Below are 17,061 nucleotides of genomic sequence, written 5' to 3'. Positions count from 1 at the left end.
CAGTGCCTCAAGATGGTACACACACACACACACACACACACCCCGCCTACCTGCCCTACAGCCTGGCCTTCAGCGTCATCGTGCAGTGCCTCAAGATGGTACACACACACACACACACACACACCCCGCCTACCTGCCCTACAGCCTGGCCTTCAGCGTCATCGTGCAGTGCCTCAAGATGGTACACACACACACACACACACACACCCCGCCTACCTGCCCTACAGCCTGGCCTTCAGCGTCATCGTGCAGTGCCTCAAGATGGTACACACACACACACACACACACACCCCGCCTACCTGCCCTACAGCCTGGCCTTCAGCGTCATCGTGCAGTGCCTCAAGATGGTACACACACACACACACACACACACCCCGCCTACCTGCCCTACAGCCTGGCCTTCAGCGTCATCGTGCAGTGCCTCAAGATGGTATACACACACACACACACACACACACACACACACACACCCCGCCTACCTGCCCTACAGCCTGGCCTTCAGCGTCATCGTGCAGTGCCTCAAGATGGTACACACACACACACACACACACACCCCGCCTACCTGCCCTACAGCCTGGCCTTCAGCGTCATCGTGCAGTGCCTCAAGATGGTACACACACACACACACACACACACACACACACACACACACACCCCGCCTACCTGCCCTACAGCCTGGCCTTCAGCGTCATCGTGCAGTGCCTCAAGATGGTACACACACACACACACACACACACACACACACACACCCCGCCTACCTGCCCTACAGCCTGGCCTTCAGCGTCATCGTGCAGTGCCTCAAGATGGTACACACACACACACACACACACACACACCCCGCCTACCTGCCCTACAGCCTGGCCTTCAGCGTCATCGTGCAGTGCCTCAAGATGGTACACACACACACACACACACACACACACACACACCCCGCCTACCTGCCCTACAGCCTGGCCTTCAGCGTCATCGTGCAGTGCCTCAAGATGGTACACACACACACACACACACACACACACACACACCCCGCCTACCTGCCCTACAGCCTGGCCTTCAGCGTCATCGTGCAGTGCCTCAAGATGGTACACACACACACACACACACACACACACACACACACACCCCGCCTACCTGCCCTACAGCCTGGCCTTCAGCGTCATCGTGCAGTGCCTCAAGATGGTACACACACACACACACACACACACACACACACCCCGCCTACCTGCCCTACAGCCTGGCCTTCAGCGTCATCGTGCAGTGCCTCAAGATGGTACACACACACACACACACACACACACACACACACACACACCCCGCCTACCTGCCCTACAGCCTGGCCTTCAGCGTCATCGTGCAGTGCCTCAAGATGGTACACACACACACACACACACACACACACACACACACACACACCCCGCCTACCTGCCCTACAGCCTGGCCTTCAGCGTCATCGTGCAGTGCCTCAAGATGGTACACACACACACACACACACACACACACACACACCCCGCCTACCTGCCCTACAGCCTGGCCTTCAGCGTCATCGTGCAGTGCCTCAAGATGGTACACACACACACACACACACACACACACACACACCCCGCCTACCTGCCCTACAGCCTGGCCTTCAGCGTCATCGTGCAGTGCCTCAAGATGGTACACACACACACACACACACACACACACACACACACACCCCGCCTACCTGCCCTACAGCCTGGCCTTCAGCGTCATCGTGCAGTGCCTCAAGATGGTACACACACACACACACACACACACACACACACCCCGCCTACCTGCCCTACAGCCTGGCCTTCAGCGTCATCGTGCAGTGCCTCAAGATGGTACACACACACACACACACACACACACACACACACACCCCGCCTACCTGCCCTACAGCCTGGCCTTCAGCGTCATCGTGCAGTGCCTCAAGATGGTACACACACACACACACACACACACACACACACCCCGCCTACCTGCCCTACAGCCTGGCCTTCAGCGTCATCGTGCAGTGCCTCAAGATGGTACACACACACACACACACACACACACACACCGCCTACCTGCCCTACAGCCTGGCCTTCAGCGTCATCGTGCAGTGCCTCAAGATGGTACACACACACACACACACACACACACACACACACACCCCATCTACCTGCCCTACAGCCTGGCCTTCAGCGTCATCGTGCAGTGCCTCAAGATGGTACACACACACACACACACACACACACACACACACACACACCCCGCCTACCTGCCCTACAGCCTGGCCTTCAGCGTCATTGTGCAGTGCCTCAAGATGGTACACACACACACACACACACACACACACACACACACACCCCGCCTACCTGCCCTACAGCCTGGCCTTCAGCGTCATCGTGCAGTGCCTCAAGATGGTACACACACACACACACACACACACACACACACCCCGCCTACCTGCCCTACAGCCTGGCCTTCAGCGTCATTGTGCAGTGCCTCAAGATGGTACACACACACACACACACACACACACACACACACACACACCCCGCCTACCTGCCCTACAGCCTGGCCTTCAGCGTCATCGTGCAGTGCCTCAAGATGGTACACACACACACACACACACACACACGGTCCCTGACTACTGTGGATGTGTGTGTGTTGTGTGTTGATGTCCACTCTGACTCCTGTGGATGTGTGTGTGTGTGTGTGTTGATGTCCACTCTGACTACTGTGGATGTGTGTGTGTGTGTGTGTGTTGATGTCCACTCTGACTCCTGTGGATGTGTGTGTGTGTGTGTTGATGTCCACTCTGACTCCTGTGGATGTGTGTGTGTGTGTGTTGATGTGCACTCTGACTCCTGTGGATGTGTGTGTGTGTGTGTGTGTGTTGATGTCCACTCTGACTCCTGTGGATGTGTGTGTGTGTGTGTGGTGCAGGAGGCTGACTGGAAGGTGCTGAAGCTGGTGCTGGATAAGTTGCCGTGGACGCTGCAGTACAAGGTGCTCCTGCTCACCTCCCCCTGCAGCATCGACCAGCTCTGCTCCATCCTCTGCTCCATGGTAACGGTCACCACGGCAGCACACTCACACTCTCACCATAGGTCAGCTCACTCGCTCCCACCGTAGAGAAAGCGCTGACTGACCCGCAGGGCTTTAGCGAGGTCACTGCCTGGTGCAGATCGGTAAAAGCACACTTGACCCGTCGTCATGGTCCAGTTAGATCTGGCCTGAGCTCTCCTTGAGGCTGGACATGTCCAGGAGGAAACCTGTAGCGTTTGGAAACCTTTACTATTGCATTTTTTTGTGTGCATCTACACCACACACACACACACACACACACACACACACACACACACACACACACACACACACACACACACACACACATACTTTGATCATAAATGGGACCCAAAAGCACAGCCTGCAAAATATTTCTGTCCAAATCTTACAAATTCTTGTATTTGTAGCCCTTGATATTATTTATTTTTACTGAATAAAATACTCATTCTCTAGGAAGCCATATCTAGGGCAATTCTTTCCTGAAAATCGTTATTCCTCGCTTGTCCAAGATTTGCGATTTGGTCAAACGTAATCACATCTGTCACCAAGGCCGACTCTCAGTTGTACTACCAACTGATTGAGTTGTATGTGATGAGAATTGTGTTTTCTATTGTTTAGAGTGTTGTTTGTTCACCCTCTGGCCCAAACTTGGTCTCCTGTTGCCAGGCAGGCAGTGCAGCGCATCGCATCGCATCACTCAGGAGCCTGTCAGTGAGAGGCACACTCATTTGTTTATCCTACTTTCTTGTCTCTGCGTCACACGCTAAATTAAACATTCACTCTGTTTACTCCATTTTCTCACTGAGCAACTGTCAGATGTGACGCTCTGAGATTGCGCTCCTCTCTCTTTGAGTGAACGGAACATTAATTCCGGGGCGAAATGCGGAGAGATTGCTAACGGCGAAAACTCCTGAGTGCTGAGATATGGCCACTCATGGAATGCCTCTTGTGCAGTCAGAAATGATCAGTCATGATTTGTCATTTGTTAATTATTCTTCATTTTTAAATGTTTTTACCTTGATTTATGCTTTCTTTCTATGTTTTATTGTGATTTATTTTTAATTACTCTTTGCCCATCTATGCTTTTATCTGCTATTGCTGTTTGGTTTTGTTTATGTAAAGCACATTGAATGACCTCTGTGTATGAAATGCGCTATATAAATAAACTTGACTTGACTGGACCTAACTGTGGTCCGAAGCTATAAGGGATGTGTGTGTGTGTGTGTGTATGTGTGTGTGTGTGTGTGTGTGTGTGTGTGTATGTTTTCTGAGCTCTATGTTCTCCACACTCAATTGACTTCTTTTTGTTTTTTTGTGTTTTTAGGTGACGGATCGTATGATTTCGGAGCGTCTGAAGAAGACTCCTGAAGGGTTCGCGCGGACCGATGTTCAGCTGGCAGTGGTGCCTGTACTGACCGCCCTGACCTCCTACCACAACTACCTAGAGCAGACCAGACAGGTGCACACACCTGCACACACACACACACACACACACACACACACACACACACACACACACACTCATCAGTGCCCTGACCTCCTACCACAACTACCTAGAGCAGACCAGACAGGTGCACACACCTGCACACACATCCCCACACACACACACACACACACACACACTCATCAGCGCCCTGACCTCCTACCACAACTACCTAGAGCAGACCAGACAGGTGCACACACCTGCACACACACCCCCACACACACCCCCACACACACACACTCATCAGTGCCCTGACCTCCTACCACAACTACCTAGAGCAGACCAGACAGGTGCACACACCTGCACACACACCCCCACACACACACACTCATCAGCGCCCTGACCTCCTACCACAACTACCTAGAGCAGACCAGACAGGTGCACACACCTGCACACACACACACACACACACACACACACCCACACACACACACACTCATCAGTGCCCTGACCTCCTACCACAACTACCTAGAGCAGACCAGACAGGTGCACACACCTGCACACACACACACTCATCAGCGCCCTGACCTCCTACCACAACTACCTAGAGCAGACCAGACAGGTGCACACACCTGCACACACACACCTCCACACACACACACTCATCAGCGCCCTGACCTCCTACCACAACTACCTAGAGCAGACCAGACAGGTGCACACACCTGCACACACACACCTCCACACACACACACTCATCAGCGCCCTGACCTCCTACCACAACTACCTAGAGCAGACCAGACAGGTGCACACACCTGCACACCCCCCCCCACACACACACTCATCAGCGCCCTGATCTCCTACCACAACTACCTAGAGCAGACCAGACAGGTGCACACACCTGCACACACACACACACACACACACCCCCACACACACACACCCCCCCCCCCACACACACACACTCATCAGCGCCCATTCAGATGAGCTCGGCGTGGCCCAGTGTGATGTGTTCACAGTTGGCTTTGGGGATGCCCAGTGGACGGCCTGCTTGTGTTTAGTCTGTGTTGTTATTCTACCGTCTGCCTCTTCCTGTCTGCCACTCTCCTCACATGTGCTCTCTGCTCTCGTCCCTTTGTTTCTCTCATGCTGTTCCCATGCCATCTCTCTCTTCTCTCTCTCTCTCTCTCTCTCCCTTTCCCTCACCCCATCTCTCCCCCTGCTCTTCCTCTCTCTCTCCACCAGAGGGAGCTGGTGCAGTGTCTGGAGACAGGGCTGATCTGCCGCTGTGCCAAGCAGTGTGTGGTGGCGCTCACCATGTGCACGGTGGAGATGCCCGAGATCATGATCAAGCTGCTGCCCGCCCTCATCGTCAAGCTCACCCACATCTCTGCCACCGTCGCCATGGCGTCGCCCATGCTGGAGTTCCTGTCCAGTGAGTGGCTCTCAACACCGTTCTCTCTGCCCCCTGACCAGGGCAAAGTAGTCAAAATATTCTATGTGCTTAATTCAAACCAGTGATCAGTGATCGTCTTGTGCTTTCAGTCTCTGATTTGTCACATAGCTAGTCTATTTGTGTCCTGTATTGGTGTAAGGCAGTGGTTCTCAAACTGTAGTACAGGTACCACTGGTGGTACGCAGACTTTCAGTTGTGGTACTCTGAGAGTCCCCAATATGTTTTATTTCACAAAGACAAAATAATCACTTCAAATTATACAAAAATCTAAATTTAAACTAGTTTTTTATCTTTCTTGAGAAAACAAAACAAAGCAAAACAGTATGTACAATGTGAAATATATTTCAATTGGCCTACGCTCCTGTATCTTAATGCTGGCCATGATGGTGGTACTTGGAGAGTGAATTGTTCTCTGAGGTGGTAGTCATTGTGAAAAGTTTGAGAACTACTGGTGTAAGGCATCTTGTAAATGTAGACCATCTGAACCAGTAGAAAGTGGAATAATGATAAAGTTCCAGGTTTTGCTTATTCTGTGAAGCCAGCAGCATTTCTGCAGACACAGCACATATCCTCTGAAGTACTGTAGGCTTCTTAGTGTCCCTCTGAAAGCGCTCAAACCAGGCCACCCTTCAGAAGTGTCCGAGGCAGAAGATGTGGGTGGATGGTAGCCTCTCCTTATCTGGCCTGTGCCGTGGCACGCTCCTGTCTCTTGATGTTGTGAGTTGAAAGGTAACGCACACGCCTGTTGCTTCTCTCCTCGTCTGCCAGCTCTGGTGCGGCTGCCTCACCTGTATGCCAACTTCGTGGCGGAGCAGTACGTCAGCGTGTTTGCCATCTCCCTGCCCTACACCAACCCCTTCAAGTGAGTCGGAGGAGCTCCTCCCAGCGCCGCGCCGCGCCCACACACAACAGCACACCGCTGCACAGCCATCAGTGTACACAACTATGACAAAAAAAAGATGTCTTAAAGAATTAAGCTGTCTAGATATTTTAATTACGTTTACCATACAGTTGCAATAGATTCATTTTGCGTGGTCATCTCCACAAACGTTAAATGTAGAATATGTAGAGCAGAAAACACTATGCGCTAGCTAGCTAACACACTACTTGTACAGAACCACACAGAAAACACTGTATAAACACTCACGGCAGTAACATTCTCCAGATAATAGCAGTGTCTCTGTGTTTTCCAAGGTTCAATCAGTACATCGTCTCTCTGGCCCATCACGTGATTGCCATGTGGTTCATCCGCTGTCGGCTGCCCTTCAGGAAAGACTTTGTGCAGTACATCACCAAGGTAGGACACACACACACACACACACACACACACACACACAGCACTCTGACTGAAGATGCATGTGCAGTGTGTCCTTGACGTCGGTAGTGGTGGGAAAATCAGCAGTGGCGATATTTTGACACCCTTTGACGTGTCCATTGACGTCGGTAGCGGTGGTGAATTGCAAAGGCCTGTTGTTTGCCCAGAGGTCTAGAAGGTCACTGTGGTCACTCTACTGCTGCATTATTGATATTCTACTGTGTGTGCGTGTGTGTTGTAGGGGTTGCGTTCTAATGCGCTGCTGCCCTTTGATGACACTCTCGAGCAAAGCAGCTTTCGAGCTCGCAGCACCAGCTTGAATGAAAGGCCCAAGAGGTACGCACACGCAGACACACACACACACACACACAAAAACGCATACACACACACACACACACACACACACACATACACATACTCACACATACACACACTCACACACACCATTTTCCATATACACCATGGTCTGTTGTAGTGGTGAGGACCATGGTGTAGATGCCATAGGCTTGTATCATGTTGCAGTGCATGCCTCTCCTGGCCCATGTGTGCCTCTGGTTGAGTTGCTTTCAGTCTACTGAATATTCTGCTGGGTTTGTGTGCCTCCTTGGTTCGTCCCATTCAGTTTCCTCCCCTTTTAGATTGAATTTGTTTTATGTCATAGATCATTTGTTTATCTTATCTACATGATCTCAATTTTATATTTGTTGTATACATGCTTTCCTTCCTTTCTCTCTCTTTCTCTCTCTCTCTCTTTCTTTCTTTCTTTCTTTCTTTCTCTCTCTCTCTTTTACAATCTCACACACCTCACAATTCAACACACCACTTTGTATCCGATATGACTGAGGGTCCTTTTTGAACTCTTGTTGAACTCCAGTTGACATGATGCTAATGCTGTTGCCATGGAGACGCAACACTCCCATGTCACGTCCTCTGGTCAGCACCAGACCCTCCCGAACACCCCCGCTAATTCTAGGACGCTAACGCTTGTCTCAGGGGCTGGGAGATAGCCGTGAGATCATAACGGGTGAACTCTGTGGTCATCTGCTGTGGCCACTCTGTGTACTAGGGGTCAACCAGATCCCGCCCACCCCCTCTGCACCCTTTCCTTTGATTGGTTCTTTCCTCAGTGTCTTCTCTCCTGAGGAGACCAGTAATGTCTCCAGCTTGGTTTGCTCTTTGCTATTTATTTCTGTGGTTATCGGCATAATTTGTTAATCCCAACTAGTCTAACCTTGCTATTGTAATCACAGCGCACATCCATAGTAATCAACACTCTCCCCACAGCAACTGTCTCATAGTAACAGTCGTGACAATCATGCTGCCATGGTAACCCTCACACTGACCTCTGGCCTATCGGCCAACCCTTCCTCCTCACCCAAGCATCATCATCATCCCCAGTAGATTCCATCACTTTGGTTTTCTCCTCAACTGCCTTAGTTGTCATCCATTGGTTCCTATGCTTCATCCCTGTCATATGTACCAGCCATGTTGCCATTTTGCTTGTGTTGTTGCCTTTGTTAGGTTGGAACATTGCTTCTCCAGCTCTTCTCACGGGTTGGGGATATGGTCACAGGACTAAACATCTCTTCAGCAATTGGGCCTGTTCCTAAATGTGGGATAAGTGGGTCAGTGTATCTAACTTTAAATGAATGCATAACATTAAGTTTGAAGATAAATAAGTGAACAATTCACTGAAAAGAACATGCACTCTCAGATGACGGTTACAGTCATCAGCTGAGCAACAGCACAAAGTCTGGGACTAGTTTGGGCCAGTTTGGGTCAGTTGAGCTGAGAGTTGCTCTTTTCCAACCCTTCCATATTTGGTTTTGAAAATGCACTCCTCAATAATTCATCTCCTGTTTCTCATTAGTTAACTCACACAGACCCTGCTGCTGATGTTCTGAGATATTATTTTGACTGAGTAGTGATCATCGCACTGTGTTGGCTTTTCCTACTATTGATGTGTTTTTGTGTTCATTTCCTTTTTGTACTTCTTGAATATTTTATCTTCATTTCTGCTGGAAGAGAAACTGTTTTCTTTATTATGCCTTGTTGTTGTGTGGTTTTCTTTGTTTCTTCTAGTTTTTTCCTTCCTCCCTATTTCCTGTTGTTAACGTGCACTGCTGTTAAATTTTCTTTTTTTTTTCCAACTTTCACTTCGACCCCTCCCCCTCTCCTCCCTCCTCCTCTGACTGGGCCGTCTCTGCGGGGCGGGTTTTGGGGGGCGGGTCCAACCCACATGGATCCCTCTTCACTGATTGGCTGCATCTCCCTTCTCCAACTCCACCAACCAATGGCCGACCCTGCCACGACCTTGACCTCCTCCGTGTGCCCCCGCCACTGCCCAATCCCACCGCCTCCCCACCGCGTGTGACTCCCTGCTGTTGTCGTGTCGCCACCCGTCCACCCGTTTGTCTCCCGGTTGTGTTGGGGCCTGCGGCCGTGACCTGGGGGCACCACACTGTCCCTCTCAACACCCCTCGACATCCCTCTGCCCTCCCTCCCCGCTCCCCGCACCCCCCCCCCCCCCCCCCCCACCACATCGCTGCTCCTGCACGGGCAGTCTGCGCGCGGCTAAAGTGGCGAAGCAGGGGCCGAGTAGCAGCTCGCCCATTAAAGAGCTGAAAGATCTGTCTGCCATGGACGCCTTCCGCTCCCGAAGCATCAGCGTCTCCGAGCACGCGGTGCGCAGGTAGAGCATTCTGGGTAACAGTGACGACAACACAGATAAGCAACATCGTCACCCCCCTCTTTCTCTCTACTTCCTTTTTTATAGGGGGAGGGTGGGATGACTGGGCATAAGAGGGGGGCTGTTTCCATGGCAACATGGAGGGTGGTGGGTGGCTGCCAGGGTGACCTGGATTGGGGCAATCCTGGGGGGGCAAGGGTGCATGCTGACAGTTTGGTTTGATTTTTTTGAAGTTCATGATTTTTTTATTTTGTTTTGGTTTTTTTTTTCACCGTTTTTTGCTGCATGCGCTTTTTGAAATTTTTGATTTGCATCAGTGTGGCTCTTTGAGTTAACACCTTTTGGCTTTTTTTGTCGTTTGTTTGTTTTTTTGAATGCTGTGTATAATTTGGAGGTGTGGTTTGGTGTTGTGATCTGGACGAATGTGTGAGGGCCGCAGGCGGGACTGCATGTTTATGATCAGGGGGTTGCGCAGACTGACAGCTACACAAACCAATGCCTGGCTACACTCACTCTTCTAGCTGATGTATGGATGGGGTCAGCACTCCTGTGCTGTGGGGTTCATAATCTACAGCCCAGAAACTCTTCCATAGCAGAAACCCAGCACTGTTCATGTGTATTATTAGCAGTCCTAAGCCAAACACAGGTACAGTATATTGATACGGCTTGCTGGTGGTCCTGCTGAGAGTTAGCCTAATTGCTATAATTATATTAATGGCACTTTGCTCACTGTATAAACATATCCAAAGTCAGGGGAATGTTCATTGCACAATGAGGTGACCCGTCATGATTGACTAGAGGCATAGACGCCTCTGTTTGTGCTGCTTGGCAGCAGATGGCAGTGTGGGCTTGCTCAGTGTCCCAGCTCAGGGCCCAGGCTCAGGGCTGTCCTCTCACTACCTACGTGACCTAGCAGAGGACGCTGGGTTGGACACATAGGCCATTTTACAGCAGTTAGGTCTGATTGAACAGTGGAGATATCCTGGCAATTTGGACTTCAGGTGACTAATAATCTCTGTTTAATTCATTGCAACTGTTCAATCCTAGCTCGCCCATTCATTCCATTAATGTAAAGCCCTCCAAAGCCATACAGAATATAAGGCATCAGTATACTGCTAGTGCTGTCTGCAGGCGGATCTGCTTAAAATTAGTTCCTATGAGTTCCACTGCAAGACAAAGTCCCCTGCTGTGTATTTACTTTTTTGTTTGTATTCTTGAGGAGGGCTGGCATTTTCTGTTCAATTTTTAAACAATGCTCTACCCAAGGAGACTCATTTAGAAGTTCAAACCTGTTGTTGCATCTAATGCTTCAAGGACATCTGATACCGAGGGAATATAATAGTGGCTCTTTCCAATTCACTGTAAAACTCCTCTCAACACCGCTATCTGCTTGCCTTACAATGGAGTAGATGAACTTAAAATGTCAACTATTTCTTCAGTCGTTCAGAGCCATTCAGACGCTCTTTGTTCTACCAGCTGACGCAAATTAGAGCTTGTCAATGAGTGTTGAAAAGCCATTCTTCAGTCTCTCCAGTGCAATGAACATTGTAAACAAGCCCCGTGTGATAGACTGATTAAGGTGCTAATCATGCTGGGATCATAGAAAATCTGTTGAACACAAAATCAGCACAATCTCTCTGCTTTTGTGGACACCTCCTCGTTCCTAGTCACCGATCAGCAGCCCTGATGCCGTGGCCAGTGTAGTCCCAGTCCATTGGTTTTGTGCAGGAGGCACAGACTCCTTTTGCTTACGTAGGGTGTCCACCATCGCAGCTACAGCTGGCCACACTCTTTGCGGTCAGACAGCCACTTCACCTGCTTTCTGGATGCTGGTGGCTGGCACAATGTGAGACTTGGTATGTTTAGGTGTAGCTCCCGTTAGAAGGTATATTTAAGGTCTTAGTTCTTATCCAAAATAGAGTTGGTTGGTATATTGTATCACTTAGATCAATAGACATCTTAGACGATCTTGTACTTTACCAGCCTTTACTTGCTCAGTCGTGCACCATTTTACACACCTGTAGTGATTGACTTTTTCTTAACAATGTATCTTTTTATTACATTGTGACGGCTTTAAAGAATCCAATTTTAAGTACGTAAAAAAAACCCAACTGAACTCATACAGTACAGCTTTTACTGCTCCGGTTTTAGCCTACATTCCAAATGTATCGATTTCTTGTCAGGCTGGCTTTGACCACACCGTTGTTTCTTCCTCTAGCAAAGTCTTCCGAGGCCTCTTGTCTGATATGTGTTCCACTAGCCTAGGGCCAGGGCTGATCTGCTCTCTGCCTGAGGAATTGGCCTTGTTCTAGCAGAGCCTCTGCTCTCGCTATGCAGCCCTCCAGCCCAGATAAGTGGGTATTAGATGACAAGCGCAGCAGTCGAGCTTCACAAATATTTGGCTACTCGGAGGTGGTCGGTAGCAGCACGCTGACACTATCTTGTCACAATGTGTTGTGTTCACAGAGGAGAAGGCTCGGCGAGGAGAATGACAACGAGCGAAAACGCTTTTCCTGTGATGCCACAGGTCGTCAAGCTGATAAGACGTTCTCACCTGGTTAGATCTGGCGTGAGCCCGCGTCGAGCGGGCGCCTCATCAAATGACACCCCGCGGTGTGATCGTGTCCGGCTCACGCCGACTCACCGGACAGCAGTGGCCGACGATGTTTATGCAACAGCTTCACTTACATGCTGTAATCTGCCCCCGCCTACGCTGGAGCCTCATTTTCTAATGCAGCCTATATTGCTTATTTGTATGGAAAGGCCGTCCTCGCTGCTTTTAATTTCCCCAGGGCTTCGCCTGATGGTAGATTCAGAGGTGACGGGAGGCAACAGAATATTGATATTCGCCTAAAAGAGTGCTGTATGTTCTGCTCCCCCTCTGAGGTGCTCTCTATTGTTTGGAGAAGCGTCATGCGTGCGGTGTGGTGTGGCGTTTGATGCCGGTGCTGTTCTCTACTCACTGGGAGCCGGGAGGCAGCAGAGAGCTCTGTGTGGAGATCTCCCAGCGTGTTGCCTGCAGCGCTCTAAACATAAGACGTGTCAATCAGACTCAACAGTAGTCTGTTTTACATAGCCAAATAGAGATAGTATTGTTCTTGAAATCTCATTCAGGATTAAGGGAATACAAGGGTTCCTAATTATGCTACACCTGTGCATTACCAAGTCTCAGCTTTTGTGTGTGTGTGTGTGTGTGTGTGCGCGCTTGTGTTTGTCTGAGCATGCGAGAGAGATGTGAGAGAGACATAAAAAGTGTGTGTGTGCTTTTTTGTGTGTGTGGTGTGTCTATGTGAAGGTTGTTTGTGGGTAACTGCATGCTCTCACCTTGTTCTTTAATGCCCTCCGGTTTCATCCCAAACCTCTGGCCACGCCCCCATTAGCCAACAGCTGCCACTAGGAATTAGTGTACAAACCAAACTGCTAGCGTGGACGCTAACGTGGCTGCTGTATGTTATAATAGTGAATAATGCTAATAGTGCACTGAGGGGGCGTGCGGGCGGCTTTTGGGTGAGACGCAGGGCAGGGCGGAGCAGACTGCCTGTTGCCCCGCTCACGCCCGCGCCCTCTGGCTCCCCCTGCAGGATGCAGACGTCCAGCACCACCTGCAGCCTGGGCTCGGCCGACGAGAACGCCGTGCTGCAAGCGGACGACACGCTCAAGACCGTCCACCTGGAGCTGACCGAGACCTGCCTGGACATGATGGCCCGCTACGTCTTCTCCAACTTCTCTGCTCTGCCAAAGAGGTGTGTGTGTGTGTGTGTGTGTGTGTGTGTGTGTGTGTGTGTGTGTGTGTGTGTGTGTGTGTGTGTGTGTGTGTGTGTGTGTGTGTGTGTGTGTGTGTGTGTGTGTGTGTGTGTGTGTGTGTTTCCAGGCCTTTGTGCACTGAACTCTCTAGTTTGGTGTGCGGTTTTTGGTCCATTAAATCCAGGACGCTGCAGTCAAAAGACTCCAATTACATTACACAGATGCAAAATTGCCAAAAATTAAGGCCTTTTTGGAAATGGAAATAATTTTTTGACGCATGAAATTTTGAGAGTTGATCTGGATTTCTTGTTTGGGTGTGTGAATCTGGTGGGTACAGTGGGCAAATCAGGACACTTCTACAGTAACATAAAACCTGCACACACAAGAATCCCTATCATAATGTGTTCACACTAGATTAGTTTCATAAATGGCTAAGAACCTGAAGGACAATTAGTAGCTACGTTTACATGCACCCTTTCTAATCCGATTCAGGCCCAATCGGAATGAAATTCCTTCATGTAAACAAGACAATCGGAATGAAAATCGCCGATCTGATTGAAATTTGGATCGGATTGAAAGAGGTGGAACGGACCCGTCCGGTAGTAAAATAGTTGTCATGTACAGTATACACTGGATCGGATCGTTCCCTGCTACTCTTTCCTTCTGCGCATGTTCAGAAAAGGAGGCGCAATATTTCTCTTATCAAAAAAGCCACCACGGTGTAGGCAGAGAGGGTTAAAGATAGGCTAGTAATGAAAGATCTTTGGTTAGGTGTAAACATAAGCACTGGGCGTGAGGTTGAACCATATGTTTCTTTTAGGTCTATGGTTTAAACAGTGACGGATAACATGGCATCGGAAGTATAGGCTATTTAGTTTCGTGACACTTTCAAAACAACAACAAAATCTGACAGCATCTTTGAAGTCTAGGAAGTACTAGGCTGCAGGCAGTTGGATAGCCTACGCTAACTGGCAGCTGCGTAGGCTTTGGTAAAAGCAACGACTGAAATGCAGTGATGAAGTCTCGTTTGCTGAAAGCCAAATGTTAACATATGTTTCGGAGGCTAAACGGCTATTGAAGCTAGGCCTACGACTACAGTGGAGACAGATATTTTGCGATGTCTGAAAGAACAGTGTGGAAGCTAGGTAGACGGCAAGGACCTATTGATTGAATGCATTTCCGTACAAGTTTGAATTTGTGTTGCTGGGACTTGTCAGGCGCAAAACAACTAGCTGTTCAGTCAGACGTTTTGATGGTTTGCTACCCCGTCAGATTACAGGATAATCAGCTATATTTTTGGCTTTGGAATACTTCTGTATGACCGTGCATGAAGCATTTGCTGACCGACTTGCTGTGCAGTGTGAAAGCGGCCAGTGAGTGTGTTAGGAGGACGCAATTTTAGTTTATATTTTCGTCGTTTTAGTCATTCTAATTATTAGGAAAAGAAACGAAACTCTAGGCCTATGATGTTGCTTTTGAACAGAAGAAAGCAGAGGCAGAGGATTGGAAGAAGGGAATATCTCACGCCTCAAACGTCATAGGCTATAAGCTCTCAAGTCCATCTCGGGGAGCAAAACTGCAAGCAGGCTATATGCGCGTGAAGCTGACATGTAAACGCGCGCATCCAAAATACTCCTTGCCATGTAAACTTCCACCGATCCGATTGACCGATCCGATTGGTCATTCCGATGGTTGCATGTAAACGTAGCTAGTGATTTTGGAATGTGTGAATTCAATGCCAATTTGCCGTTGCCTAAGCAGCATTCATGTGCTGGTTGGCATGCGTGCACTTGGATCCTCCCCCCCGTGTCTCTGTGCTGCCTGTACAGTATGGTGAGTGCTGGTGTTGTGTGTGCTGCAGGTCTCCCATAGCGGACTTCCTGCTGTCTGGGGGCCAGAGTATGACCTGGCTGGTGGGGAACAAGCTGGTCACCATCACCACCAGTGGAGGCGCCCGCACCCAAGCCCTCCTGGGACTGGACATGGCTCAACGGCCCGGAGGAGGAGGGGAGATGACCAGGTCACTCACACACACACACACACACACACACACACACACACACACACACACACACACACACACACACACACACACACACACACACACACACACACACACACACACACACGTACAGTACTCTCACTCACTCACTTTCACACACACACACACACACACACACACACACACACACACACACAAGTTATGTATGTGCACATGCTCAGTCTTCACAGTCTCCTGGGACTCTTTTTGTTGTGCTGCAGGTCAGACCCGTCGCTCCACACCAGACAGACCAAAGAGGCTCCAGCCAAGCTCGAGTCCCAGTCCACCCAGCAGCTCAACAACAGAAACACACGCATACGCGTGCGCTCCATGTCAGGTGTGTGTGTGCGTGTGTGTGTGACTTGTTTATGTCTTGTCTATGTGTGTGCTAGTGTTTGTCTGTGTTTATACTGTACTTGACCCCTTCCACACCCACTCCTCTCCAGGGGGCCATGCGTTGCGTATGGGTCCGGCCCAGAGCCTGAGTCCACTGATGTCCCCCTCCGATGGCGAGCTCGGCGGGCCACTGCCCCCTCCTGGGCCGCCGCTGGACGGCCTGGGCTCCCTGCGCGGCGCTGATGACCAGAGCGCCTCGTCCAGACCCCCGCCGCTCAAGGAGAAGGCCAGCCTGGCCGAGTTCGTCCCCATGCTCACGCAGGGCTGGGCCGAGATCTTCATCCGCAGACCCTCAGGTGAGGAGGCAGACCGTCAGCATGGACACAGACACAGCGGCAGGGTCAGGGATAGGGTTCAAGTTCAAGTTCAAAGTTTATTGTCATGTACTCATAAATAAGCAATTATAAGTATTGTAATTCCTTGGGAGATGCAGAGATGCAGAGTAACCCACACTAATTAGCCGTCTTTTGCAACAAAGTGTGAACCTAACTGATACAATATGCACCGAATGTACCAGCAGCAGTCTGTAAAAAGAGACTTCCGAATCCCTGTAATGCAGCAGCTCTTCAGGGGGCCTTTAAAGCTGTGTGGAGAGATGGGGAGAAATGGAGAGGCAGAGCTAGCCCTTAGTGGGTAGTGGAGAAAAAGTTCTCACAAATACTCTATCCATCTCTTTTACACACACACACACACACACACACACACACACACACACACACACAGGGAGTTGCATCCCATCCTCATAATGATCCAATTTAGTTGCTCCTAACCTGCTTAAGCCCAAAGGAGCAGTGCGACTTTGCTGTTAAACTTTCTGAGGTTTTGTAATTCATCATTGTTGGTACTTGCAGTGCACCTGACCTTGGACTTGTCCCCATGCCGTTCCCTCTGTAATGCCACCTGACAGCCACAGCTCTGCTCTTTGCATATCCCCCAGTGGCTAGCA

At 50.0% G+C, this 17,061-nt stretch overlaps 1 protein-coding gene across 2 annotated transcripts in view; it reads left to right on the top strand.

The window, feature by feature from the left end:
• The window catches only part of tsc2 (TSC complex subunit 2), a 55,937-nt gene that overhangs the window by 11,091 nt on the left and 27,785 nt on the right, over window positions 1-17,061 (top strand). Inside the window, exons 20-30 of one of the 2 annotated variants that reach the window (XM_062548743.1) lie at window positions 2,932-3,054; window positions 4,379-4,513; window positions 5,720-5,909; window positions 6,699-6,792; window positions 7,125-7,227; window positions 7,487-7,581; window positions 9,809-9,937; window positions 13,516-13,677; window positions 15,540-15,698; window positions 15,941-16,056; window positions 16,166-16,411. In XM_062548743.1, the coding sequence (XP_062404727.1) occupies window positions 2,932-3,054; window positions 4,379-4,513; window positions 5,720-5,909; window positions 6,699-6,792; window positions 7,125-7,227; window positions 7,487-7,581; window positions 9,809-9,937; window positions 13,516-13,677; window positions 15,540-15,698; window positions 15,941-16,056; window positions 16,166-16,411 (1,552 nt within the window). The remainder of the gene's footprint in view (window positions 1-2,931; window positions 3,055-4,378; window positions 4,514-5,719; window positions 5,910-6,698; window positions 6,793-7,124; window positions 7,228-7,486; window positions 7,582-9,808; window positions 9,938-13,515; window positions 13,678-15,539; window positions 15,699-15,940; window positions 16,057-16,165; window positions 16,412-17,061) is intronic. The other variant, XM_062548750.1, reaches the window with a different exon arrangement.

Source organism: Sardina pilchardus, chromosome 1, assembly GCF_963854185.1.
Source record: "Sardina pilchardus chromosome 1, fSarPil1.1, whole genome shotgun sequence".
Taxonomy (NCBI): domain Eukaryota; kingdom Metazoa; phylum Chordata; class Actinopteri; order Clupeiformes; family Clupeidae; genus Sardina; species Sardina pilchardus.
This window is presented reverse-complemented; position numbering and strand designations above follow the sequence as displayed.